The 26779-nt window shown below is 39.3% G+C and overlaps 11 protein-coding genes across 11 annotated transcripts; 5 read left to right on the forward strand and 6 right to left on the reverse strand.

The window, feature by feature from the left end:
* Positions 1-494: 494 nt before the first annotated feature.
* I206_105764 (uncharacterized protein) lies at positions 495-2508 on the reverse strand (the record flags this gene model as incomplete). The annotated part of the gene is made up of 10 exons (XM_019156314.1): positions 495-605; positions 669-777; positions 866-1157; positions 1220-1250; positions 1305-1366; positions 1429-1670; positions 1756-1941; positions 2023-2090; positions 2188-2381; positions 2436-2508. The coding sequence occupies 10 exons, from the start codon at positions 2506-2508 to the stop codon at positions 495-497; spliced, it is 1368 nt and encodes a 455-aa protein (XP_019010116.1).
* Positions 2509-3136: 628 nt separating this feature from the next.
* Positions 3137-5225, reverse strand: I206_105765 (uncharacterized protein; the record flags this gene model as incomplete). The annotated part of the gene is made up of 8 exons (XM_019156315.1): positions 3137-3285; positions 3347-3461; positions 3535-3913; positions 3984-4061; positions 4136-4448; positions 4510-4787; positions 4858-4937; positions 5007-5225. 8 exons carry the CDS (start codon positions 5223-5225, stop codon positions 3137-3139), a joined length of 1611 nt encoding a protein of 536 aa, XP_019010117.1.
* Positions 5226-6417: 1192 nt separating this feature from the next.
* Positions 6418-7765, forward strand: I206_105766 (uncharacterized protein; the record flags this gene model as incomplete). The annotated part of the gene is made up of 6 exons (XM_019156316.1): positions 6418-6605; positions 6667-6726; positions 6797-6936; positions 7014-7289; positions 7378-7538; positions 7616-7765. The coding sequence occupies 6 exons, from the start codon at positions 6418-6420 to the stop codon at positions 7763-7765; spliced, it is 975 nt and encodes a 324-aa protein (XP_019010118.1).
* A 99-nt stretch (positions 7766-7864) lies between these two features.
* I206_105767 (uncharacterized protein) lies at positions 7865-10910 on the reverse strand (the record flags this gene model as incomplete). Its single annotated transcript, XM_019156317.1, has 15 exons — positions 7865-8032; positions 8094-8275; positions 8341-8433; positions 8501-8698; positions 8772-8863; positions 8958-9159; positions 9213-9268; positions 9329-9395; positions 9476-9668; positions 9764-9935; positions 9998-10135; positions 10205-10256; positions 10307-10388; positions 10452-10529; positions 10596-10910. 15 exons carry the CDS (start codon positions 10908-10910, stop codon positions 7865-7867), a joined length of 2088 nt encoding a protein of 695 aa, XP_019010119.1.
* A 740-nt stretch (positions 10911-11650) lies between these two features.
* On the reverse strand, positions 11651-13044 carry I206_105768 (uncharacterized protein; the record flags this gene model as incomplete). Its single annotated transcript, XM_019156318.1, has 4 exons — positions 11651-11690; positions 11768-11970; positions 12121-12474; positions 12580-13044. 4 exons carry the CDS (start codon positions 13042-13044, stop codon positions 11651-11653), a joined length of 1062 nt encoding a protein of 353 aa, XP_019010120.1.
* A 264-nt stretch (positions 13045-13308) lies between these two features.
* Positions 13309-14319, forward strand: I206_105769 (uncharacterized protein; the record flags this gene model as incomplete). Its single annotated transcript, XM_019156319.1, has 3 exons — positions 13309-13573; positions 13637-13923; positions 14011-14319. 3 exons carry the CDS (start codon positions 13309-13311, stop codon positions 14317-14319), a joined length of 861 nt encoding a protein of 286 aa, XP_019010121.1.
* A 399-nt stretch (positions 14320-14718) lies between these two features.
* I206_105770 (uncharacterized protein) lies at positions 14719-16365 on the forward strand (the record flags this gene model as incomplete). The annotated part of the gene is made up of 7 exons (XM_019156320.1): positions 14719-14742; positions 14800-14825; positions 14922-15050; positions 15178-15278; positions 15414-15604; positions 15693-16110; positions 16202-16365. The coding sequence occupies 7 exons, from the start codon at positions 14719-14721 to the stop codon at positions 16363-16365; spliced, it is 1053 nt and encodes a 350-aa protein (XP_019010122.1).
* A 1154-nt stretch (positions 16366-17519) lies between these two features.
* Positions 17520-18932, reverse strand: I206_105771 (uncharacterized protein; the record flags this gene model as incomplete). Its single annotated transcript, XM_019156321.1, has 5 exons — positions 17520-17706; positions 17778-18133; positions 18204-18345; positions 18409-18575; positions 18648-18932. 5 exons carry the CDS (start codon positions 18930-18932, stop codon positions 17520-17522), a joined length of 1137 nt encoding a protein of 378 aa, XP_019010123.1.
* A 1004-nt stretch (positions 18933-19936) lies between these two features.
* On the forward strand, positions 19937-22251 carry I206_105772 (uncharacterized protein; the record flags this gene model as incomplete). The annotated part of the gene is made up of 8 exons (XM_019156322.1): positions 19937-20442; positions 20506-20638; positions 20702-21065; positions 21135-21280; positions 21345-21551; positions 21605-21699; positions 21768-21958; positions 22022-22251. The coding sequence occupies 8 exons, from the start codon at positions 19937-19939 to the stop codon at positions 22249-22251; spliced, it is 1872 nt and encodes a 623-aa protein (XP_019010124.1).
* Positions 22252-22759: 508 nt separating this feature from the next.
* On the forward strand, positions 22760-24675 carry I206_105773 (uncharacterized protein; the record flags this gene model as incomplete). Its single annotated transcript, XM_019156323.1, has 8 exons — positions 22760-23012; positions 23148-23553; positions 23623-23868; positions 23911-23929; positions 24001-24077; positions 24153-24264; positions 24348-24488; positions 24595-24675. 8 exons carry the CDS (start codon positions 22760-22762, stop codon positions 24673-24675), a joined length of 1335 nt encoding a protein of 444 aa, XP_019010125.1.
* A 224-nt stretch (positions 24676-24899) lies between these two features.
* On the reverse strand, positions 24900-26172 carry I206_105774 (uncharacterized protein; the record flags this gene model as incomplete). The annotated part of the gene is made up of 3 exons (XM_019156324.2): positions 24900-25752; positions 25888-25941; positions 26027-26172. 3 exons carry the CDS (start codon positions 26170-26172, stop codon positions 24900-24902), a joined length of 1053 nt encoding a protein of 350 aa, XP_019010126.2.
* Between the last annotated feature and the right edge of the window lie 607 nt (positions 26173-26779).

Raw genomic sequence — 26779 nt, forward strand, 5'->3', positions numbered from 1 at the left:
AGCTAGCGTCAAGATTTATGCAACGGGATGAGCTTATTTATATATCGTCATGGCCCATGATACCTCGGCCATACTTGATGACGGTCTAGTCCGAACATCATTTCATGTGAAGTGGAGGTGAAGTGGAGGGAGGTGGAGGGCAAATAACCTGGGCCAAAAATACATCTCATCGTCCTAATATGCATGGAAAGCTGATGAAATCGAGAGCTACGGAGCAATGCCAAACTCAAGATCAATTCTGGATCGCTCGCACAGCTTGAGGATTGATTAAGTTCTCGTCTATGTCTGAAGGATCGTTCCCATGCCCGAGGACAGCGTCTCTCTGCTGGCAGCATTCAAACTCCCTCACGCGCAGTCCAACAATGTTTCCTGGACGAACAACTAAACTAACTTTTTGATCTTGCATAATGAATACAACATATAGCATTGATTTCTGCTACTCCCATGAGGATACAGAGAGTTTTTATAAGGCAAGTGGCAGAGCTATTACATTTCTATTGTAACGGTTCTCGACTTGATGACAATTTGTTGAGCGAAATATACACGTCTGTGCCATAGCCATCCATCGAGATCAAACGTAGATCACCACCAAAGAATCGAGCGTACTGAAAAAAGGCATGTCAGGATAGTTACTGGGGATTGGATGGTCACATTGAGAAGTGACTTACCAATCTAGACAGCGGTAATCCGTAACCGAATCCAGCCATTGGAGCTTTGAAATCTGAACTATCGATATTGGCTTCTAGGCCTTCATCGCTCATCGTTGTGTATAGATACCTGTCGATCGGCCGGGTCAGCTTTCAGCAAATCTCGCCCATTGGCTTCCTGTATCCTGACAAGGAATGAGAGAGACAATATTACTCACGTCCATATCATAGGAATAGCACTTCTCGGTATACCACCACCTTCATCCGATATCTTGATCGTTATATCCTCGCTGCCCTCCACCACCACGACTTTGATAGGTGGGAAATTATCCTCATTGTCTACTCCGTATCTTTCTACCACAGCTCTCAGCGAATTCTTGAGTAGTTCGAACAAAATATGCGATAGATGTCCTGGTACGTAGGCAAAAGTGAGGTCTTTTGGGCAGAGAAGTTGTATTGGCGGTCCTCGGAAAAGTGAATAATGCTCCTCGCAGACGTATCGTGCGTTCTCTATGGAATTGAGCACTTTTAGCTTAATATTCAATGTGTTGATCAACAAGCATAGGACTCACCAATGGCTTCATGGCATATATCGTGAACATTCTGATCGTAGTTTATCAGCTGAGGGGTTACTTCGTTGTAGTTCGCCAAACTTACTGCTCTTGTACATATAATTCCAACATAATCAGGATGAGGCTGAAGTGTGTTCAAAGCGACATCTGTTGAAAATTTGTAATATTTTAGCCCCTTCCTTAAACGTTACTGCTAGATATAGACTCACGTTGGCCTATAAGGAACCTTATACCGATCCGACTCATGTAAAACCTATCCAACCACTCTTGTATATTCTGGCCTATCCTCCCGTGACCTTGCCTTTTCTTCCATTCTAATACACCTTGCGCAACGGTAGTAACGGTGGGATCATGACGTTTTTTGATGTTCTGTAAGACGTTCGTGAAGCGGTCATTGTAGTCGTGAACTTCTGGTGGATATATAACATTTGTCGGCGGTGGTGAGAAATACCTGCGTCAAGGAGGTAAATTAGTAGTGGTAACATAAGTGCGAAATTCCCCATTCCCCTCATTCTTCGTTGAGCTGGAAGACTTACCGCCTCTCTATAGGTATCCTCAATCTTGTTCCCGGTAGAGCTACAGCCGCTCCTACAGGAGTTCCATTTCCGTTACCATAGCCATTATACTCGCCTGTGCCCCTAACAAGGTTGGATCCTACCGGTCCCTCATGCATGAGAGGATCAAGCGAGGGATTTGGTGTGGCTGAAGGGAATTGTGTGGGCCTAGAAGCAGCATTCTGTGATTAAGCACATAATCGTATTGAGACTAGCGAGTTCTCCAGTTAATGAGGGTTTTAGACCTACTGATTTGATTGCCTCAGTATCTCCTCTATTTCAGGCTTTAATCTTGGCTTTGGGAAAGTTATCAGTTCCTGAACGAACACAAGGACTCAGCATGAGTCAACCTCATTCCACCGCTAGGATTTTATCACGGAAGGACCATTATGAACTCATTTCAGGTCGACTCACCTCAAAACTTTGAGCATACCATTCTTTCACCTTATTTATACTTGGCATTTTGCTCAGACCATCTGGTAGACTTTCAAGCTCTACAACACGATGCGATAAGCGTATAGGTAATTCTTCCGACAGGAATTGTGACGCTTTTAGTAAAGTCCCTTGTGTCGGGTGTTGACCGAATAAGACCATTTGTTGGAGTGATACTGCAATCCAAACTGTCAGTGAAAAAGCGGAAACTGTTTTTAACAGATATTTACCTCCTGTTTGTGGGAATGATGCGAAATGATGTATCTTATCCCATAATGCTGCTGATATCTTAAACCTCGACATGGTGGTCTAAGTGAAATAATGTCGCGGAGAAGGTGAGGTCGTTTGACCTATCAGATTCGCTTCGTTGTTTTCGCCTATGTATCTTATATTCGTATGATCTTTAGAAGAATGCTGTGGATGGTTATGCTGATGTTCTTGCCGTGAGTGAGTCCTGTTTGGATGTACTTTGATTATGCTTTGTTGTTGGTAGTATGTATCGATGAATGGATGAATGTTGGATCAACATGTCAAAGGATTATTCTTTTTATCTTTTCTTCCAATATTTCCGACTCAATCGTAATAAGGCAATAATAATATTACCTTTTTATTCCGGTATTCATTATTGCCGTAACCGGGCGGATCAACCGGTTATTAGATTAATACTAAATTACCCGAATTCATCATAATAATCTTAATAAGTCCGCGTTATTCCTTACTCTCATCTCAATAGAGTTAGAGTAGATGCATAAAATATGAAATAAAAGTATAGCAATCAATATATGTACTCTAAAAGATTCAATACCATATAACAACGATGTATTACCCAACACTGCTACTCTCCCGAGCTTGTATCTGGTCGCACCATGATGCACTTGCTTGCGGCTTGTCATCCTCCTAAATCCACCAATCAAATGAAAGTTACCTCTCTTTACAATCCTTCCAAATGTCCATCATCCCTTTTAACCATGGGAGCTTTCGAAAGAGCAGCTTTAGGTGGCCATTTAGCATCGAACACTGCATCGAGTTCTTCTAATGTTCTTCCTCGAGTTTCAACACCGAAAGTGAACCACATGAAGGCTGATAAAAAAATGTCATTAATACTATACTATACTAATCTGAAAGCATTTATCTAACTCACCATAGAACAAATTCAAAGCAACAAATACCAAATAGTATTTCCATCCAATAGAGTCAAGAGCAATGGCAGTAACGTATGTGTTATACAAATTGGCACAATTTGACATGATAACGTGCTATTCAATTCAGATTTTATCAGTATATGTCATCGAGTAGGAAAGAGGGAAAGAGGTTGGGAAACAAACTTACCAAACCCATTCCTTTAGCTCTAGTATGATTTGCCAAAACTTCTGCACAATAGGTAGCAGTTAAAGGAGTATAAATGAAACTATATGCACAACCGAAAAGGAAAATGAAAGCTACACCACCATTACTAAGAGCTGGATGAATCGCTTTAGTTTTATCGGCAAATTGACTTGAAAATCCAGTTACACCAGCGAATAAACAAGCTAAAACAATTGAACCGACCCATAATTTTGTTCTTCTTCCAATTCTATCATTTGTTGCTGATCCTGCTACTGCACCTGTAGCAGAAACGATTGAATTGGCAAAAGTAAGTAATAATCTTCTATCCGTTGATACAATTCCTAATTTGGTGTACATTGTTGGTAAATAATATGTGAGGACGCTAGAAGAAAGATAAAACCGATTTAGCCATTGTATGTAAGATCATAACCAAGATTAAATTTTTGACTTACGAATTACCGGAAAGTTGTGCAAAGAAAGACATGAAAGCGTTCATTAACATTCTCCACCTTTGATTTCGTGTGTTTACGCTGGAAAAAAGCGTCTCCGAATTAGCTTTAATAGAAGAAAAGAACCACAAAAAGAAAATCAGGTAAAAGCTTACAGATCGTAATAGTTCCAAACACTTTGTGCACCTTTGACTTGAATACCTTCTTCAAATTCTTTGATCTCAAGTTGTACTAAAGGATGATTGATATCACCACCACCATGATATTTGGCCAATATAGCTTGAGCTTCATCTTTTCTACCTCTAGCGGTTAACCATCTAGGTGATTCAGGAATAAATGCAACTCCTGCTAAAATACAAGCAGGAGGTAATAATTGAAGTCCTAACGGTAATCTGAATGCTAACTCTCCTGAAGCTTTGTTTGAAGCGTATGCAACACCGGTAGAAAGGATCGATCCAGTATAGAAGACTGAAAGTCATGATTGAAATTTAGCATGACGATAACGAAGCAAATCATGAAAATTACTAACAAGAATTATAAGATCCTACGATTCTAGCTCTCCATTGAGGTGGAGCAAGTTCTAAAGCATAAGTTGGTGCAGAACTAGTACCGATTGAAATACCGAAACCCAATAAAAATCGTCCACCAAGTAAATATGAGTCATTCTTTGCGGCTAAAAGAACTATTGCTGCTGCTCCAATAAGGATTGATCCTGCACCCATACCTGCTCTTCTTCCGAAATGATCACAGATTGGTCCAGTGAACAATGATCCTACCATATTACCAATTGTATAAATCATAAAAATGCTATTGAGTATTCACATCAGTTCGGGTCAATTTGTTGACATCAGGAAAATATGAAAGGTAATAAACTTACATTCCAGTAGAAGAACCAGTTTCTTTATGATGGAAATAGTGCTTATATTGATCCATAGCATTAATAGAACTGAAAATAGACTGTTATTTGAAAGGAGAATTAGTCAATACATGGGTATATTGTGTTGGATAATTGATCAAATGACTTACTCCATCAAAACCACTTGCAGTAGCATTTAAAGCTGCAACTAATAAAATTGCATAAAGTTTAAAAGAAGTTTTAGACCATGGTGATAATGGTGCTGCAGTTACAGTTTCAATGAATTCGGAATTGCCTTGTACATCTTTAACATCGGATGAATCAAGGTTTTTCTCATCTTCTTTACTGATTGAATTGATAGATGCTACAGGAGCTAGTGGGGCTGACATCTTGGACAGTGGTGATGTGAGTGATTGTGATGATCGAGGGGTAGTTAAGTAGAACCAAATTTAATCTACTAATTTATAATGAGAATGAATTGTTGACCTTAAACGAAGGCTACAAGTACTTCAATGTCCCTCGTCAAGATCTTGAAAAAGTGGGAAGAAGATCTAACCAATAAAAGATCTGTTATATATAAAATCAGTAAATTGAATATAGATTATCTAGGATTAATAACATTTCTCGATTTGTATTCGTTTGACCATCTAACTTTTCCCCACCTCCCCCACTTGACTGAGGCAGTACGGCTTAATGTCACTCGATAAGGTATATACCACGGCTTATCCCACTCATTTCATTGAGTTAGCACCTTATGAGAGGTTATATTAATAAATACGCTAGAGTGGGGTATCATAAAGCTTCAAGATAAGTCAAGTTACTTATTTCGGTTTTGACCGGTGTTATTACGGACTTCAGAAACAGAGATTTAGGATGATTTATTTGGTTATTCCCCCTTTACCAACTTCGTTTTCTGATTTTTAAAGCGCTTTAAATTTACCCTATGACAAGCGCCGCTCAGATTGTCTTACTCAATGAATTTGAAGAAAGAGGGGTCGGTCGGGAGGGGCAAAAGGGAACCTTTTTTTGTGAGTTGAATTAGGTTCCATATGGTTGTTCTTATCTTTTCAGGGTAAACTAAATAAAAAGTTATCTTGACTTCCTTTCCGTTCTCTCGCTTCCTTTCGGGTCATGTTTGCAGATTGATTTTCTGTTTTTCCCCACCTTTGAAACTTCTTACATAATCCCTGCTCATAACGAGTAAGCAGAGTATCTATCGGATTACCGAAATGATATCCCGAGGGAATTAACACTATCCGGAGAACTTTGGTAATTCCAACTCCGACATCCCCCTGAAACCGGAGAGAATTATATAAAGATAAAGATCAGATGATTCAGTATGTTACGGTTAATCATTCCCCACTTTCACTTTTAAGAAGGATTTACAATTATTTCCGGACCGAATCCAAAGTGGGGATAAGAATATTGATTGTAAGAAGATGAAATTCAACTTGAAATGAAGATAAAAGAAACAATATTACGATATTAGCAGTTGTGTTGTCCTTTTTTGTTCCAAATATCAAGACCAGAAATCCGATTTGGGATTATAAACGATCAAAGAAATCGAAAGTAGTTGAAAAGATGACTAAAGCTCAATTTTTAATTGATCTCGAAAGAGATGGATATGTTATTGTACCTAATGTTATTCCTCAAGAAGATTGTAAAGAATTTCAAGAATCTGCTTGGGAATGGTTAGAAAGTTTTCCATATGGATTTAAAAGGGATGATAAATCTACTTGGACTTCTGAACATCTTCCATATGGAGTAACGTGAGTTGAGTCAGATAAAAAAATTTAACTTTTACTGATGATTGGAATAATGGAAATATAGTGGTGGATTATATAATAGATATAGTGTAAATCATGAAGATTTTGTATGGAAAATTAGAACGTGAGTTCATTTGACTTGAAATTAATTTAAAACTCAAATTTCAAATTGCTGATAATGGTTAATCAATAAGTCAACCTGCTATAATTAAAATATTTGAACAAATTTGGGGTACAAAAGATTTAATAGCAAGTTTTGATGGTATGAACGCTTCATTACCTATAAATGAAAAAACAGGTAGAACAGATATTGAACCTACTTTACCTTGGCCTCGTAAGTTTGAATTTTGGATTGAATGAATATTGAAAAAAAATAAAGTTAATACTGTTTTTTTGCTAAATTGCTTTCAGATATTGATCAAAATCCAAGAAATGTTAATAAATTTGAATTATATCAAGGTATTGCAAATTTATCACCAAATGGATCATTAGATGGTGGATTATGTATTTTAAAAGGATCACATAAATTACATCAAGAATATTTTGATTCAATTGGTGGATTTAAATTAGAACAAGATGCAGGTATAAAAGAAAATGGATATACATATAAAAATGAAGAAATGAATTGGTTTATTGAAAAAGGTTGTGAAAAAATTAAAATTGAAGCTGGTCAAGGTGATTTAATTTGTAAGTCTATATATATATATATAAATCAACTTTTTATTTTCTAAAAAAAAAACAAATTGCTGATACCTTTTTTGTTGATGGAATATAGTATGGGATTCAAGAACTATACATTGGAATGCAAGTCCAATAGGAGAACAAACTAGATTTGTAACTTATGTTTGTTATTGTCCTAAATCATTAATGTCTTCAGAAGAATTATCTATAAAATATCAAATTTTCAAAGATAGAAAAGGAACAACTCATTTCCCTGTAAGTTGAAAAATCTTCTAAACATGAGAAGAAATAAAAAAAAAGGAAAATCAACTAAATTTAATTTGAATTATTAGTATATGAATCGTGTACCTGCTGAAAGACCTGGATATCATAATGCTTTACCACGTCGACCTAATGGTGAATTAGATCCTGCTAATAGAACAAGACCTAGGAAAGAACCTATCGAAACTCCCTTAATGCTTAAATTAGCTGGTGCGGCTTAATTAATCTATATAAATCATACTGTGAAAGTAGTTTGTGAGATGCTATGTGATATGCATTGAATGCGTTATATGCTTTTGTCGTCTTTACAAGTGATTACTTTATATAATCTTGCCTGCCTTCTCACCATCAACTGTATGTTTTTCACTAACATCGACTTCTTGGATTTGTTCTACTTCAGGTTGATCCTCCTGTATACCTTGAGATGATTTTTCGACCAACAATTGAGCAGCCATCAAAGTTCTAAATCTACTTCCTTCCTTTCTTGACTATTCCGAGCGTGGCTTGCATTAGTATTGGTGAATTCTCGAGAGCGTAGGTTAGACTTACCAGAACATCATACCTTCCTTGTTCGGATACAACACCATTTTCCAAGACTAAAACTCTTTCTGCCCTCGCTATGGACGATAGCCTATGCGCAGCAAGTATGACAGTGATATTCTTCTTTCTGATGATATCGTCTATAGCGGCATTGACCGCGTTCTCGGATGTCGAATCGAGAGCTGATGTAGCTGTACATGCGATTCAATCTATCAGAAGAATTCTCCAACATCCCGAGAGAATCACCGATACTCACCTTCGTCTAGTAGCAATATCGAGGGATTCCTGACTATCGCTCTGGCAATACTGACTCGTTGTCTTTGACCACCACTCAAACTTGCTTTACCAACTAAGAAGATGTAGATTCATTAATTTGGTTTGTCCGGGACCGACGGATGAGTACATTCAAGACTCACTGAGAGTGTCAAAGCCTTGAGGTAGATCCCATATGAAATCACAGTTTGCCGCACGTGCAGCTTCCTCTACGTCCTCCCTTGTAGCTTCTGGAGATCCGTATGCAATGTTCTCGTGGACTGTCCCAGCGAATAAAATGGGATCTTGGAATACAACTCCAATGCGATCTCTCCACGATTCCGGAGCCAATTCTCGAATATCTAAAAAGATATTGGTGAGATCAGCTTGATAATACAGAAAATCTTGCCTTTATGTAGATCGCGCTACACTTACCAGTTCCGTCAAAGGTGATTCTACCTTCTTCTGGATCGTAGAATCGACTGATCAATTGCTGTATTGAGGATTTACCACTACCACTTGATCCACTATAGGTTTGTAATCATAGTCTTGTGTCAGATCGAGGGAGCTGTACGAACAAGGAGAATAGATGTAGAATGAGCGAGAAGAACATCGACTCACACTAAGGCAACACTAGTACCAGGCTCAATAGTCATATTTATTCCTTTCAGGACTACAACCTCTTGTCTGGACGGGTATCTGAATTTGACGTTCTCAAATCGGATAGCACCATTTCGCGAATGACCAAGTTTAATACCTTTGTCTAAGGGGATATTGGATGTTCGATCAAGTAGCCAGAAAACTCGTGATCCAGCGCCGACACCTTCAATAGTCAATTGAGCATTTGCCATCTATACGTAAGCCAACATAACATACCTCGCATCAAACCGGTGAAAAAGCCTGTCAAACCTGACACAGAGCCTCCAACGTAGCTACAACATTATCTATGTCAGTCTAATCCAATCCGGAGATCACGATCGAGACAAACCCACGCGCTGTACATCAAAAGAGAAGTCAGATCACCGACGGTGATCTCGCTGATCGATACAAGGTGACCACCTGAACGATTTTCAGCTTGTTAGCGAAATGTTTTGAACTAGCTGTACACGATCTGCGGGTTTAACGAATACGATGCTCACCATAGCCCAGTAAACAAAGCATAGCCAGATTTCCCGTCAATCCACTCGCTCCCCAGAATATTCCGGTCATCAAAGCTTCCTTTTTAGCTAATTGAAACACCTGATCTACCTTTTTGGAGAACAAGGTAGCTTCGAGTGTTTGAGAATTGTATGCAGCGACAGTTTTAAATGCGTTTAGCTTCTCTTCAGCAGTCTGCCAGATGCATAAAATTTGTAAGCATTTTGACTCGATTTACCTGAAGCAGACAGGGGGTTTGGTTCAGAATGTAGAATCTAGACAAAATTCACCTTTGACATCTCTCCGACAGCTTCTTGTGTTAGATTAGACAATTTTCTTAAATATCTACCGTAGAATACAGCACCAAGTGATACAGGAGGGACGACACAAAGCATGACAAACGTTAATTTTGCTGATATCCAAAACATCGCAGCTACACCGACTGTAGCTGAAATGAGAGCTCTGGAAAGGACCAACACGATAAGCTGTAAAGCCTTAGGTTATACATGGGGTTGAAAGCTTACCGCAAACCATCAGAAAGATTTGACGTGACACTATCACCCAGGATATTGGTATCCACACTTAATCTCGATACTATATCTCCCGCTGATCTATCAGCAAACTCAGGTTCTTGACGTAACGTGGATAGGTAGGCTTGATTCCTATTCGTAGAAATGATAGATATTAACACATGCTTAGCAACTTGTGAGGCCGCATAACTTCTAACTCACCTGACTCTCGCTATTATTCGTTGTCCACTTGTTCTCATTATAATTGCCCGACCTGATAGGTATTATCATTATATGTTCTGCACAAAATTTGGAACAACTCACCAGCATTTGCCGTGGCTCCTATACAGAAAGTGACAGCCAACAAACCGGCAGCTACTGGAAATGATAGACCAAGAAATTGGGTCTATTCAAGCAATAACATAGTTTAGCTTAAACCTATGAGGATCGGACGATGGGATTCACTCACTGAGTTTGTAGAAAAGAAATCAATCAATTTACCGATAGTCAAAGGTACTAACATTGATACAGAGCTAGAAATTAAAAGCTAAATAATCGAATCTAGATTAGTCTCACGTTCTTGGGAAGGGTTGACTTTGAAAAGGATACTTACTAATCCTACAGCAATTCCTAAATTCCTACTTTCAGGCTTAGCCAACTCTAAGAGTTTAAGTACACTGCTTGAACCACTTTGTTCTTCTGTTCCTTTTGCATGTGTTTCAGCAACTGGTTTAAGAGATAAATTTGCTGTTATTCTTGATATTATTGATCTTTTGGAAGTTTCTTTTGAATCGATTTGAGTCGATACAGAAGAATCTATATTTGTGGTCTCAGAAGAAGTGCTAATTGTTGTGACTTTGGGTATAGATCGTGATGAAGAAGATGATGAATTATGCCGTATTCCAAGTTGAAATGGATTATCAAGCATTGAACGTTGATCTATTTCAATTTACATGTGTATCATCAGCTATTGGCCAGGTCTTGGAGAGATGAACAGTTGATGGAGACTAACTAGTCCTATATGACCTGATTGTTGATACCCCTCTGTATATCACATTCTTCCCCACCGATGAACTTGAATGCCCAGCTAGTACAGGTAGATTTCCGGCCGAACATCTTACAAAACTTTGACGAAGTAAATGTGTACCAAATGACATGCTAAGCATGTTTCTTTGGGATTTACGCAACCTCGAAGACGGGGACGCTGAGAGATGATTTCAAAATTCTATGCTATTCAATTATGGATAAGTCTATAGTGAAATGAATTTGAAGAGTTATTGAAATGATGTTTACAGGAATAAAAGTCGAGTTATGCGCGATCGGATCTAACTTCAAACTCGGTGACGTACCCAAACTAAACTCGGCTCACATTAACTCAATTTGCTATCTGATACTTCAGAATCTCATACTTTTCACATCAGCTCGTATGTACAGACCTGGATCACTGCGAGCAACAAGTCAAGGCAGGCGAAAATACGGTTATAATTTGAACTTATTGTATATTTAATACATGATTTTATAGACTACATTCCTATGATTTTATGATATCTCGTTATTTCATCCACCTTGTCACCTATTTATCCTGATATTACAAGATTACTGATTTTTCGTTTTACCTCTACCTAAGTCCGTCTCCTAGACTGCTCGCGATGGCGGATGAGCAGAAATTTACTTTCGGTGTTTCCAAGCTTCCTTATTACCCAATTCTCTGTCAGGGGGATAGCAGATTATCAGTATTTAAGACAGAGGAAAAGAACTGCTATAGATGAAAAAATTCGGACTAACCCCATCTCAGCAGTAGGATGACCATTCCTATCGGCTAAAGTACCTTCTTTAGCAGCTGTTCTAAGTGCTTCATTAGGTGGATCTACAGCTGTACTTGAATATTCAACTTTAGAAGAAGGTTTTTGTCCTGCCTCAGGTTCTTGAACTGCTTCGGAAGAATAAGGCGAATCCAAAGTTGATGGAAGTGCTTCTGATGGTGCATTCTGATATCCAGAGAGAAGTGTCAGCACGAACTCCCTCGTATTTTTCTATTGATCGACCCCTTGTCTCTGACTTTGAGTGGGTTTCTCGATACATCTCATGATGATAATTTACGAAAGGATCGATTAGAGAAGAACAAGGACCTTACTCACGTATCCAGCTTGATTCCCTTCACTAGGCAAAGCTTTAGCATATCCCTTTGGAGGCTGAGCAGCCATCATATTTCTTGAATAAGTTGAGAAAGCTTTCTTTCCAGATTGAGGAGCAGTAGGTGATCCAGATCCACCAGTAGTGATATCTCCTTTTCTGGAAGGTAAATGAGGAGTTTCAGCTGCATTACCTTTTCCAGAATCGGCTGTTCCTGGAGCAGAATGTTTGAGATGTTGATTTTGATCTCCTTCTAATTTTTGTTCTTTGGGTTGTCGAGATCCTTCAACATCAGCAGAAGGAGAAGTACCTTTTCCTGGATAGAATTGTCTTGCTGAAGTATGGAAGTTTTTGCCTTCCTACGTGTTTCGAAGGGTGGGTCAGCGATTTCTAGGACAGAAAGTCATCGTCGAGACGCGATATGAAAGTATAGTAATAGTAATAAGATGCAATGGGACACTCACACTTCTTAATTTCTTCAATTTATCAAATCCACCTTGAATACCTTCTTTAATACCATCGGTATAACTACCACCTGCAGCATTTTCTTTTTCACCAAATTCAACACCTGGAGAATTTTCATCTTGACCACCAATTTGATCTGCAAAAGCACCTGATTCACCTTTATCACTCTCTTCAGATTGAGCTTTAGAAGGTTTAGAAGTTCCACCAGTTGAACCTTGTCTTGCAGCATCAAAAGGTTGATCTTCACCTTTTGAAGAAGGTGATGCATTTGATTTAGCATTTTGACCTGCTCTTACTGATGCTGATTGTACATCTCCATCCGAATGTCCTGTTTGATGAGATTTATCGGTTGAATGACCTTGACTAGTAGGTGGGCCTTTATTAAGATTGAATGCGGATACTGAAAATGATCGAGCAGAAATAGGAGCTTTGAGTGCACGGGTGTATGGAGTGAGTCTGTACATTTTGTTGTGTATGAATCTTTGATATAGTTGTTATGTAGTGATTAAAATAGTAAATGAATGAATGCATATAAAGTGGTTTATGAAATGATAGATGATATACTCGTACTGTACTAGTATGGGGTTAGTTCTACGTCATAATGAGATCGGCTATCACCATACGCCGTGAATCGAAGAGATCACCAACACCACTATGCGGGGTAACTTTAGATTAACCATAATCCCACATCCCAAATCTACCTTCTTGTATAAAGACAAAATACAACAATGTACAACTCATCTGCAATTTCAGCACCACCACCACCATATGTACCCACTCCTACATATCGATCTATTCAACATGCATCGATATCGAGAAATAAAAGAGGTATATTCATATTGCCACTTCACTTGATACACAGAATTCTACATTTGACTCTCGATCAAAGAGCTACACCGAGTAAATTCTGGTCTGATCCCGAAGAAGAGCGCATCAGAAGGATATGGGCATTGTTCAGAGGGTTAAGAGGAGTTAATCGTGTTTTCTGGCTAGGTGCATGCTATCCAATGATTGCAATGTCCAACAGAAGCTGATTCTATTTGTCTTGTTGTGTAGTGGCTACTTCTATTCTTCGAGCAATGTATTTGGAAACATACCTTTCACATATTAAACCTGATTTTTCTTCCGATCCATTCCCATACGAATCATCTCACTTGGACGATCCGCGCCTTGGAGACACTACACTAGATGCATCTTTCAGGTCGGTATTTGAAGGAAGAGGAAGAGAAACTGCCATTTTCGACAAGTATATAGCGGTCAAAGTTGGACAAGAGCTTAGAACAGTTGAAAGTTCTCTCAGTGAAGAAGGGGAAGCTATAGATGATATTTTCAAAAGATTACAGGTAAATCCTCTTGTTTGATTGATCGTCACAAGAAGAAAATCAGGATAAATCCAATACTAATGAGTTGATAATCCAAAAAAAAAAAAGCCTACAGCACGTATAGAAGATCTACTTCTGACTTTACCTTCGATATACATCATCCCTGCTCAATCCTCAACTGATCCGCCCCAAAGAGGATTACCTTTATCCCATACGCACTTGAGTGTCACTCTTACACCGACATGGGCACAATTATACTTACATTCTTACCCTCTTTCATCTTTTCGAAGGGGCTCTAAGGAGTTAGTAGTGGAAGTCAGAAGGATAGGTACCCTTGAAGGTACTGTAAGGAGAATAGAAGATGGTTTAGATGATATACATCGCAGACTTGTGCCTTGGGGTGGAAGGGTTCAATAGACAAGGGATAGAATGATGGAAGCGGGCGTCTCAACGTTGTATAATAATATATCTTCCGTACTAATCAATGTGGCAATCACTTGATCTTCTGCTGTTCATCACAGTCAGTCTGCTCTGTTCATTCTGTCTATATAATCGTTATCAGAATCACTTTGCTCGCTATTACTATTACTGTGTAATGTGTATTCAATAGGGGGATTGCGGTGATATCGAGTGTGGCAGTGTAGTTGTATTATATGATGTGATGTGCCCCTCCACTTTGTAAATGACGCTGACGCGTGTTGCTATTCAACGTTGATAAAGATTCATGAATAAAATCACTATTCCAATCCTTCCAAAACTGCTTAGGTCAAAACACAAGAGACAAGCAAGCAAGCATCGACAAGCAAATTCGGAACGATGCCAGGTCTCACAACAGCTCAGGTATGTCAAAGCACTCTCACCCCGGAAATTAATGAATAAGCTAATACGATCCTTCAGGTGAACGAATTAAGTAGTGTCAATGTGTATGTTTCCTTCGAGCTTGGTATATCGCATAAATTGCCAGAGACTCAATCTTGATAATGTGATTGAGCTGACATTTCTTATTGCTTGATTATTAGTGTCATACATCCGCTAGTATTGTTATCGGTAGTTGATCATGCAGCTCGAGTACCATTATCCAAAAATAAAAGGGTGTTAGGTGTTTTGTTAGGCCAAGATAATGGAAATTCAATAAATGTTGCCAACAGGTAAGTCTTCCTCACGACAGATGCATCACTGACTGGTCCTCATGTGATCACTGAGTCTACCCTTTCCCGTCTTTTCGGTGCATGATAATCTATGGAATACAGAGCTGATTTAGATGGCTACGTGTAGTTTCGCTATACCATTTGAGGAAGATGATAAAGATCCTAAAACCTTTTTCTTAGATTTGGATTATGTAGAAGATATGTGGAGGATGTTCAGAAAAGTCAATGGTGAGTGATTTTAAGCCATACGGTGCATGTTGTTAGACCGCGTATACTGATTTAATTGATACCTTCCATTTATTTCCCTTTGATTTTCACGTATATTTGGATTTTCTAACGCCCAATCGACTTGTTGAAATATAGCCAAAGAACGTCCGATAGGCTTCTATCATACTGGTCCTCGATTACGTTCTTCCGATTTAGAAATTTCTGAATTGTTTAAACGATTTTGCCCTCGTCCGATCATGGTCATTGTTGATACGAGAGCAACTGGAGGAAGAGGAGATACTGGTATACCAACGGATGCTTATTTTGCAGTTGAGGAAATAAAAGATGTGAGTCTTCTTAAAGTTTTTTCCCGGTTGAAAGGGAATTATGGAAATGGGATCTAACTTAAACTTCTTTGTTTTGGATATTTTATAGGATGGAACAGCTACTCAACAAACATTTACTCATGTATCAACATCAATTGAAGCTGAAGAAGCAGAAGAAATTGGTGTTGAACATTTATTAAGAGATATATCATCTTCTTCTTCTGCACCTTCTTCTTCATTATTAACAACTCAATCATTATCAACTAAAGTTACATCTCAATTACAATCTTTAAAAGGATTACATTCAAGATTAATTGAAATTCGTGACTATTTAATAGCAGTTGGTAAAAATAAATTACCAATAAATCATCAAATAATTTATCAATTACAAGAAATTATTGGATTATTACCTCAATTAGGTGGTGATATTGATTTAGGTAAAGCATTTAGAACTGGACAAAATGATAGTAATTTAGTAGTTTATCTAAGTTCAATGATTAGAACAGTTTTAGCTTTACATGATTTGAGTGAGTTCTAACACATACTAAATATTCCTATATATTTATATTGTTATTCTGATATTATTTGATTATTGACTATTTGATGTGATTTAAATAGTTGAGAACCGTATTGAGAATGCTCAACAAGAATTAGAAGATTCTAAATCGCCACAAGATAAAGCTAATGAAGCTGCTGCTCAAGCTGCCGGAGTAAAAGCTGAAGATGTAGCTAGGGCGAAGAAAGAAGCAGAAGAAGAGAAAGAGAAGGATAAAAAGAAGTAGGCAAATCTTTGATAGAGTGAAACATGGAGCATTTTGTGAATCTCGCATTACACATTATTTTGAATTGATAAATAAAGCCAATGCATCATTGTAATCATGCTTTGAGCTTTTGACTGAAATGGAAAAGGAGCTCATACTCTACTCCCTCTTGCGGGAGCTCGTTAGGATTGTGAGCTGTAAAATGGATCGTCCACGCTTATGCGCGAAGAGCTGTGTATGCCTTTCTTGAAATGTGAGATCACAGCCAGCAATGATTTAGAGGTTCAATTGACTAGGAGCCCCTTAAGACATGAGGCATATTGTCCAGATATTGCGCAATTTGCAGGGTGTGTTAGGAGAGTAGCGTGTATTTTTTGGAGTAGACTTCATAGACAGCACAATGATAATCTCTTAAACATTGTAGATGCAAGTCTGATAACTATATACAGTAAAGTAAAAACAGTTGTCACACTAACACAAGTTCAGTATGCAGTATGCTAAAAGATAAATGCGATCAAAGAAATTATCAATTCATTTAAAACTGATTTTGTTGTTTATTGAATTCATTGTTTTTCATTTCATCATAACAATACATCTTTAATTTGTATGATAGGAATTCAGTAGTAGTGGTAAGTGTAAATCATTTCTGCTCATTGATAGCTAGGGTCCCACTTGGTTAAAGCTATTGCTCAATATGTATCATTTCAATGAAGCTGTATTGCGGAATTCGTTTATCCCATATGTGTAAAATACCATGTTCAGTCATGCAGGAGGTATTACTTATTATACCTGAGAATCATGAATTATGAATTATGATTATTCGCTATTTCTAGACAGCGGTCAATGATGCGCGTTCTTGGACGCAATATATCATTCAGATCGAGAGCGTTGAGAACGATCAGGCTACTCTCTGTTGTGCCATTGTCATAGGATTGACTCGTGATTGTTCGTTGGGAGCTGGTTAGATCAGTAAGAGAGGAGCCTCTACAGAATATTAACATGGAACGAGCCGAGCGATTTGGTTGAAGTATGTAAAGCGATCGGGGACGGAGCGTCAAAATTCTTTATAGTGGATATGCTCTAACAATATGATTTAAACGGATGGTAAAGTCATACATAATAGGTGACATGTATATTGGTACAAATTCATTTCACTTGATCAATTGGCTAATACCCTAATTCTTGTTTAAGAAGGGTCTTTCTGCTTGAGGTGTAATTCTAGCTCCATGCCTTCGTCCATCTTGAGCAGAATCAAAATCCACAATAGCACTATGTGCTGTGATACGGTTATCCCAAAGTACGACGGCTCGAGGAGACCATTTGACACGAACTTGGAAATCGACTCCTTTGGCCAAATGATCACTACGATTGAAGCAAGTCATTAGGATGACACCTAGTGATTTTGAGTTAAGGTTGATTGGAGTTTTACTTACTATAACAGGTTAAGAATTGCTTCACTCTCCTCGTGCTTCAAACCTACAATCCTCCTTGAGAATTGCTTATTGACAAACAAGGCCTTTTCACCAGTTACAGGATGTTGCCTAACTAAAGGATGAACATTTTCAACGGGTTCTCGTCGAACTGTACCACCTCTATTTCCTGCTCGAGAGAAGTTTGCTTGCTCAACACCCGAGTGAACGACCTCAAGTGTTTCCAAGTACGCTCGGAATGAAGGTGAGAGCCGCTTGTAAGCTTCAACCTGGGATACATAGGCTGTATCCCCTCCTGATGCTGGGGAATCAAAGAGGAAAAGTGTGGTGAGTCCAGGAGGTTGCTCTTCGTAAGTGACCTGAATGATCAAGAGCAATTAGTACGAATTTATTTTACTTGATAGCCTGATAAAACGGAAGAGCACTCACGTCAGAATGCCATACGCTAGAAGTGAATCGATCGGTAAATTCGTAATTGAATGTTTTGCTCATATCTCGGTAAACAAGGTGGAATTCAGGATGTCCCTCTGGATGAGCTGAAGTTGGATGAACATGCAATCGACCAAATGTTCTGTATCAAATATTGATCAGCTGGAGTTGTGATAGGTATCAGGCACGGACTGAAGTAACTCACGATCCCCATTCATTCAACATCCATTCAGGTGTTTGATCTTGGAAATCTTGATTTCTGAATACAACGATTCCTCTTTCAGCAACAAATCTTGCTAGTTGTTGTTTTCCCCGTAAATCAAGTTGAGTGAGTTGAACACCGGATACATCAGCGCCGAATTTTGGAGTTAGCTAAGTAGGCGAGAAAAGCCTGTCAGTATATTGGTGTTCCAACCGGTTCGAGGAAGTTATCGGTCAACTCACGTCAGATACCTCAGCGTTTTGCAAGAACTCCCTTGGGTTCTCATGCTTCAGTGCTTCTAATCCCGGATCTTTGTGCTCGAATGGTGTCAATGGTGGGTAGGTGGTATTATTGAAGGTTGGTAAAGCCCATGCGTATGGGTAGGAGTTGTCTTTCTTGCCACCTGCATCTTTATCATGATCATATTTTGTACCTTTAAAACCTGGGGTTTCGGTTTTCTCAGGTGAAGCTGATCTGAGATGAAGAGTCTTCAATGGCTCCGTGAGTGTTTGAGTAACGGTCGACATCGTTTCTTGTCCTTTTTAGTGCGCTGATCAAAGGTTTTTTCGGTGATCTTTTTGAAAGGAGTGGTATAAGTTTAAAGACGAATCGAGTAAATCTGATTCTCTTCTAGGCTCCTAGTAAACTGATGTAAAATACCGTCAGAAATTGATTTCGCCTTATAACAGCATCTGTCGTCATTTCAACTGTTTTCGGGATGATCCGATTGAGGGTTGTCCTGAAAAGTCAAATTTGATAGTGTAATGACACCTCGGAGTGTCATTTATTCGGAATACCGACACCTCCACTGATCACGACGTTTGACATCTGATTTTAGCTCCACTTTTTATTCCTCTGCATTTCTACATAGAGTAGTATAAAAAGTTGAAAAGACAAAACGATGGTGTGATCAAGTTCAAAGATGTCAAGTGTGATCTCGGTGAATTGCGTGATAATGCATCAGCGATAAGAATGGCGGTCATCACCGCATTCTATCTGTATGGTGAAGATTATGATGAAAGAGGCGGTAAATATCTAAATATCGCCGATTAATTCAAATCTTCCTTCTATCTTTCAATCATATTTCTAAAATATCTTGCCGAGACTAAAGATTTCTTCGATTGTAGTACAGTTATTGTCCACTGGAATCTCCCGGCACATACTATGATTTTAAATCCATGTGATTTTTCGTTTACCAAACGAACTTGAATTTCCAAAGTAGCTAAGGAAATTTGAATTTCTTTCTGTCACTCTGGACGGATATACCGTACATTTCTTCTTTTGATCAGACGTCATCTACCGCTGCTACGCATAAACGAGTGATTCAGATAAGTCTTTATCAAATGCTTAAGGATAGTATGTATGTCGTGCTTTGTAAATGTTTGAAAAGGTTTAGAAAACTTTCTGATACCGATCGATAGCGGATTGATAATGAAATGTATATATGAGTCCTTACGCATACTTGGATTTGAACCGTTGCACAACTGTACCATAAACCTGAACGATCATTAAGCTTGTGAGAATTCGAAGAATGTCGACACTCCAGCCAGGGGGTGTATCTCCATCTTCAACTTCTTCGGAAGACTTATCGACAAGTTCATATTCAGATAATGAGAAAATCCAACTCGCTCAGGATCGTAAAGGCTCTGAAGAACCTTTACGTACTCCACCATTAGAGACCTCGGAAAAAGGAGTAGCTGCTCATTATACTTCTCAACCATTAAAAGGTGCAGATGGAAACACGTTGGATATTCTTGATGGGATACCACCTTTAGCTGAAGGCGGAGCGCCGGTATCAGGATCAGCTTTCGGTAAAGCATGTTTGAGAATCGTTGGAATCGGAAAGAAAAACGCAGCCCATCACGGCACAGCGATCGCTACTCAACCTTCAGTGTTTGATACCCCTCAACGTGAACAGTATGCACCGAAACAGTGGTACGAAGGTTATGTCGCATTTGATCCCTTGTTCAGATGGACTTGGAGTGAAGAGACCAAAGTTGTTAGAATTATCGATTTTAAGATTTTCTTATGGGTGACGTAAGTTTTCCAAACCTGAAAGAGACCAATTTTGATATCGATACTAACAATGTAACTTGATAGTATCATGTTTCTGGCTCTTGATATTGATCGATATAATATCACCGCTGCATCAGCAGACAATCTTTTGAAAGATTTGAAGATGACACAGGCAGATTATAATCTAGGTAACACTTTGTTCAGAGTTGGATTCTTAGTAAGTCATCCCATCATTTCAATTGTTGAAAAGGCAGGGGTTGATGATGGAGATTGTCAATAGGTTGCAGAACTTCCTTCTCAACTTGTATCAAAGCGATTAGGACCAGATGTATGGCTACCAATACAAATGATTATTTTCTCTATCATTGCTTGTTCCCAATTCTGGCTTAACGGTCGAACATCTTTCCTGGTCACAAGGTTCTTGATCTCATTCTTCCAAGGTGGTTTCATCCCAGACGTAATCCTGTATCTGTCATATTACTACACCAAATCTGAATTGGCGATAAGATTATCCTTCTTCTGGGTATCAAATTATCTTGCCAATCTTATCACCGCTTTTCTTGCCGTCGGTATCTTGGAAATGAGAGGAGTCGCCGGGAAAAGCGGTTGGGCTTGGTTATTCCTGATCAATGGTCTGATCACACGTGAGTGTCCATACTAAAGAGAATGTCAGAAAGGTGACAGTGGCTGATCGATCCGACGCGTGATTTCAGTGGTTGTCGGCATATTATCCTTCTTCTTACTTCCTCCTTCTGTTTCACAATCTAAATCATGGCAACCTAAGCGATACTTCACGGATGACCAAGTCAAAATTGTGGTGAACAGAGCTTTAAGAGATGATCCAACCAAGAGTAGTATGGTAAGTGCTCGACTGACCGGTACTTTCGTTCACCGCAAATCGCTAATCAGGATTAACATTGCAGCACAATCGACAAGCTCTTCCTATTAAAACCATCTTCCGTTGTATGGGCGATTATCAAATGTACCCTCTCTATTTGATTGGTTTATTATTCGGAGTTGGTAGTTACCCAGTATCCCAGTATTTCCAAATTTCAATGAAAGGCCTCGGTTTCACCACTTTACAAAGTAATTTACTCAGTATCCCTAATATCATCTGGTCAATCATTAATGTGTGTCACTTCGGTTTCCATCTGCCTTGGTAGTATACTGATTCCTTTTATAGATTATCGGTATTACGATCCTATCGGAAGTCGTCAATAGCAGAGCTTGGGTTTGTATGGCTGAAGACATTTGGATGTTACCGAATTATATTGCTTTGTACGTTCAAGCGACGTCTCGCAAGATCAGATAGGTAAATCAAATGCTAAATAAGATTCACACTGTAGATTGGCTCTTCCTGATCCGATAGGCTCTTGGACTTACTTCGCCATTTCGACAGTACTTTTAAGTTTTCCATACGTCCATGCTATTCAAGTTAGTTGGACCAGTAGGAACTCTGGATCAGTCGAGAATCGAACAGTTTCGGCTTCTCTCTATAATATCTCCGTTCAGCTTTCCGCTATCATTGGTGCTAATCGTAAGTCCCATATCCTTTATGCCGCTGCCAGTTCAAAGACTGAACAATAAGTATAATTCGCAGTATACCAAGCGAGCGACAAGCCACGGTATAAGCATGCTAATAGTGCTATCGTCGGTATTATCTTGTTCAATTTGGTGATCTTGTACCCCGGTACTAGGTGGTATTATAAGAGTATCAATAAAAAGCGGGAGTTGACATGGGATAACATGACTTCGGAACAAAAGACCGAATATCTTGAGACGACGACCGATAAAGGTAATAAACGATTAGATTTCCGATTCTCATATTAGGTAAAAAGGGTAAAGCAGATGAATATAAGTAGATACAATCACAATATCATGTATAAGTCACGGATGATGATAATGAACGACGTTCGAGATCAGATTGAGTTCGGCCGGGTGCGAATCAATACTATATCATAACCGCTCAGGGCGCCATTCAGGATTTGCCGCAATTGCGCTTGTAAGGGATTAAGTTCATAATCAGATAGGTGAATTCGCTTGTTTGTTCGATAATACCGGCAAATATTGATGTACTTCCTCCTCCCAAGCGCTGTAGATCAACCGTGCCAAGATAATGAAGGAAGAGAACATGATGCATAGGATGCATAGTCTGCACTTTCAGTGTTACACACAGCATTGTTGGGCTGGTAGGACTTCGCGCGGACGACGTACAGTGGACCGAATCCTAGTGATGATTGAATAAACGACAATCACGATGTCAGAGAAAAAGACTAGTAACAAGGATTGGCAAACATAACAGAAAGCGAACGTACAAAGAGGTCACAACTTGGTCAAAATGGTCTTAGCGGGTTTGGTGCCATTTTTTCTCGCCTATACCACTACACATACCGATACTTTGGAGATCATCAATACTAGAAATCTGAATTGTGGAGTAGGGGATAATGCAGTAACGAATGGATATGTGCATCTCAAGAATGGACATATGTTTTTTTCACTGTTTGAAGGAAAAAATGAAGCCAAGAATAGTGGTTTGGTAGTTCAGTTTGAAGGTGGACCAGGGGCTACGGCATTTGATTATCCTTTCATAGGTGAGTACGATCTTTTTCTGGCTCATAATTTGAATCATCGAGTATTATTCCCTTTTGTCGTCTTTTATGCCAGATATATCGCGCGCAGAACATGGTCAATGGTCGATCAATACTAATCTGCGGCACATATCCTAGGCGCAGGTCCCTGCCAGCTGACTCCAGAAGGTGAATCCTCTCTATCTGGTCTCTCACCTGCTCCATATCCTTGGACAGACTACGTCAATTTACTGGTAGTGGATTATCCGATCGGAACTGGATGGTCTTATAATACTAGTGATCAGAATCCTGCCTCTACTTCTGACAGAGCAGCAGAGGAATTTGACGATTTCCTACAAGTCATACTGAAACAATGGCCTCAATTCCAATCACAACCTCTAATCATGTCTACATTGTCCTATGGTGGAACTACAGGTGCTCATATTGCTGCCACTATTCTGAAACGGAATCAGGCGGTACAAGATCAATTGTTCCCTCGTAGAGTTGTCAAGCAATTTGACCAACTGCTATTTGGAAAACCCTTCGCTGACGCAATATCCGAGATGTAAGTTTATAACGAGAGCCCATAGGGGTCCTGTCCCACCAGGGGATACTGACATCTGTCCCCGATCAGATATAGTCAATGGGACGTACTTTGCAATGACGAGCCCAAAGCGTATAATCAAACGGTATGCAATAATCTTAGAAATAATCTTACGCCATGTCTTGATAAGTTGAGGTATCTTGAGGACATCGAAAGTACACAAGAATTCAGGAAAGATGCCGTGCAAGATTGTATTCAGTCGGTTGAAATTAATTTCAAAGCTCCAGCTTATAATCGATATCATAGAAGTAGACCTAAATGCTGGCCTACTAATACGTGTTTCTGATGGATGGACAAATTAACTGAGATGATGAATAGCCAAGACATGAGAGAATGGGTGAGTCCTATCAACCGGGGAGTAATCGGTCAGGTGATGAGAATACTGAGATGGAACACGATTTGTCATAGCTTGGAGTCACTGGTCATATTGAGAAGTGGTGGTATGCTGGTCCTGCGCTATTGAGATTCATCAATAGTGCAGATATGTAAGCTACTCAATTAGCCTTTCTTTGAAATAGAGGTTCTGTCTTATAACTCTGACTGATAGCCTGAGCTTACAGTATGCAAAATGCCTATAAATTGCTTCAACCTGTGCTCGAATCTGGGACTAGATTGCTGGTTCACAATGGAATCGAAGATACTATGGTCATGCCGAGTGGTACTGTCTCATGGGTGGGTTGAATAAGTCTCGTCACTTGTACTGCTCTGTATTGCTGCTCTCTTGCTGATGTCTAATTTCTTCCATCAATGTGTAGATGAAGAGGCTACCTAATCCACATCTGCAATCATTTCGATCAAGCGAAGTGCAGCAGGTCTCGAACCATATCATGAAAGGTACAGTCATAAATCCGGGATCGGATTATTCTCATATTGCCATTGAGGAGGCTGGCCATATCGTAAGTTCCGATTCTCGCATGTTGCGCTCGGTGACTAAGCAGAAGCATGGGTAGGCGGTGTTTGAGGATGTGCTGATCTGGAGTGATTTGTCTGATCTCAAAATAGGTCATCGAAACACATGCTGCTTTGCTGCAAGAAATGGTCAAAGAAGCAGTACAGGGCAGAAATTACAACCCATCGTCCTGATACAGTATGTGAGCTCCACCTACTCGTAGTATACTGAGTATTCAAGGTATACATGGCATTGCAAATCTAAAGAGCAATGCATGATTCAGGAGACCATAAATATATCACACACATAGGTATACTCGTCAACTTTACTGATCTATCTGCCTACAATTACAAACAATGACTTCTGAACCTGACGGTAGGCTCAAAGGAAGGCAAAAATGTCCTCGATCCGAACGCTCCTAAAGATTGTACTCCTTTTTCCACTTATACATCATATCGATCGAAATATTACTCCCTCCACACACAACTAAAACGATTTTATCATTTGGTTTGAGGTTCATGATCTGACCTAATCTTCCGCTGTAAACCAAAGCTAATGTAGCACCACAAGCGGGTTCGACTAGAATTTTGTGATCCTCTGCGAATCTTATACAGGCATCTACTGCTTCTTTATCCGATACCAAAGCAGAATGTACGTTCTCTCTCAATCCATATTCTAAAGCTCGAGCCGCGATCCTGGTACACCCTAAGGAAGTGGCTATTGACGTGATACCAGGTAAAGTGACTACTTCCTTGGCTATAATAGCTTGTGAAAATGATTCACAACCTAAAGTTTCTACTCCAATAACTTGAGTACGACTTGTTGTGCCAGAAAGCCGATCTAAGCCTTGACAGATCCCAATCAAAAGACCACCTCCTCCCACTGAGCAAATAATTCCATCTGGTAAGGTATTTAACTCATTGTGTACTTCATGCATTATAGACTCAGCACCGTTCCATATATCAGGATGATCGAAAGGAGGAACGTATACACCTTGAGAATCATCAGGTAATAAACTATTACGAAGATATTCATCCGCGTCAGCAATTGTATTACCATATTTTATTACTTGGGTGGCTCCAGCTGAAATTATACGATCTATCATAGCTTGTTTCGTTATTGTCGGTACAACAACAGTAGATTTTTGTTTAAGGGTAGTTGCTGCTGTTACGCATCCTAAACCTGCATTGCCACCGGATGAAGCGTAAAAATGAAGGGGTTCTGTAGACGAGGAGCGTTCGACAGCGCATCGAACGAGATTGCCTATGCCTCTGTATAATGGCTTATCATTAGCGAAGAATGCAAATGGCGAATCCTTTGGCGAAATGGGGCGGATGGACCGAATGAGAAAGAATGTATGTGTAAGATGACTTAAGGGAAGTATAGGAAATGACACCATGACTCACCGAGACTTGAATGAACCGCTCGGTTGGAAGTTTTCCATCTTAAGGAAGATGCGACTGCGCGAGGTCGAAATCATTAGTGCATTGTGTCATGAAGAAAAGGTGCTAGCTACGAGGAAATTAGATTGGTCGCATTACTTACCATCCAGCAAGTTTAGATAAGGGAGCAGATTCGATTAAAGGGGTTTCTATCCATGGGCATGGATAAGTTTGTTTGGGTATGAAACCTTTAGTCAATTCCAGCTCGAGGAGTGGTTCAGCTGGCGGCGTGAGAGGCATTACAGTCATTGTGACGTATTGATCAATATGGAGGTTTGATACTTTTATGAAGGATGATCTTTAACAGAGATGATAATGATACGAGACTTTTGTTGTTCGTGAACCGGATGTTTATTATTTTCGTATCGGAGGGGAAGAAGAACTCCCCTATCATTAAGAAGGTGTCTTATATCATGCGTCAATGGGGGACGAAGGACGAAAATTGGAATCATTTCGTCTCAGTTTAATTTCCCATTTTTGCGCCCATTGCTTAATTTCCCATTTCATATTGCTTTCAATTTCGTACCACCGATAACATAGTATGAGGATATATCGTAAGAGCAGGTGACGAAGGTCAAGTTATTTCCCATTTCTCCTTCTTTGATGATAATACTTATAGATAGCTTAGTATAAATCACGGTCTAAGCGGTTATTTTCCAATTTTTGCTTGGATACGTACAATGAACAAACAATTGTCGTTATCATGGATTTTCCAACTTTTTCTTATCTATTTTCCAACAAATGTATCTAGTGACAAGTCAATGGGAAATTAACTTTAGCGTTCCTGATTATTTACCATACACGGTAATTTGTTCTTACCAAGAATGGGAAATTACCTCATTTTTATGGCCAATCC

The sequence above is a fragment of the Kwoniella pini genome, chromosome 8 (genome assembly GCF_000512605.2).
Source record: "Kwoniella pini CBS 10737 chromosome 8, complete sequence".
NCBI lineage: Eukaryota > Fungi > Basidiomycota > Tremellomycetes > Tremellales > Cryptococcaceae > Kwoniella > Kwoniella pini.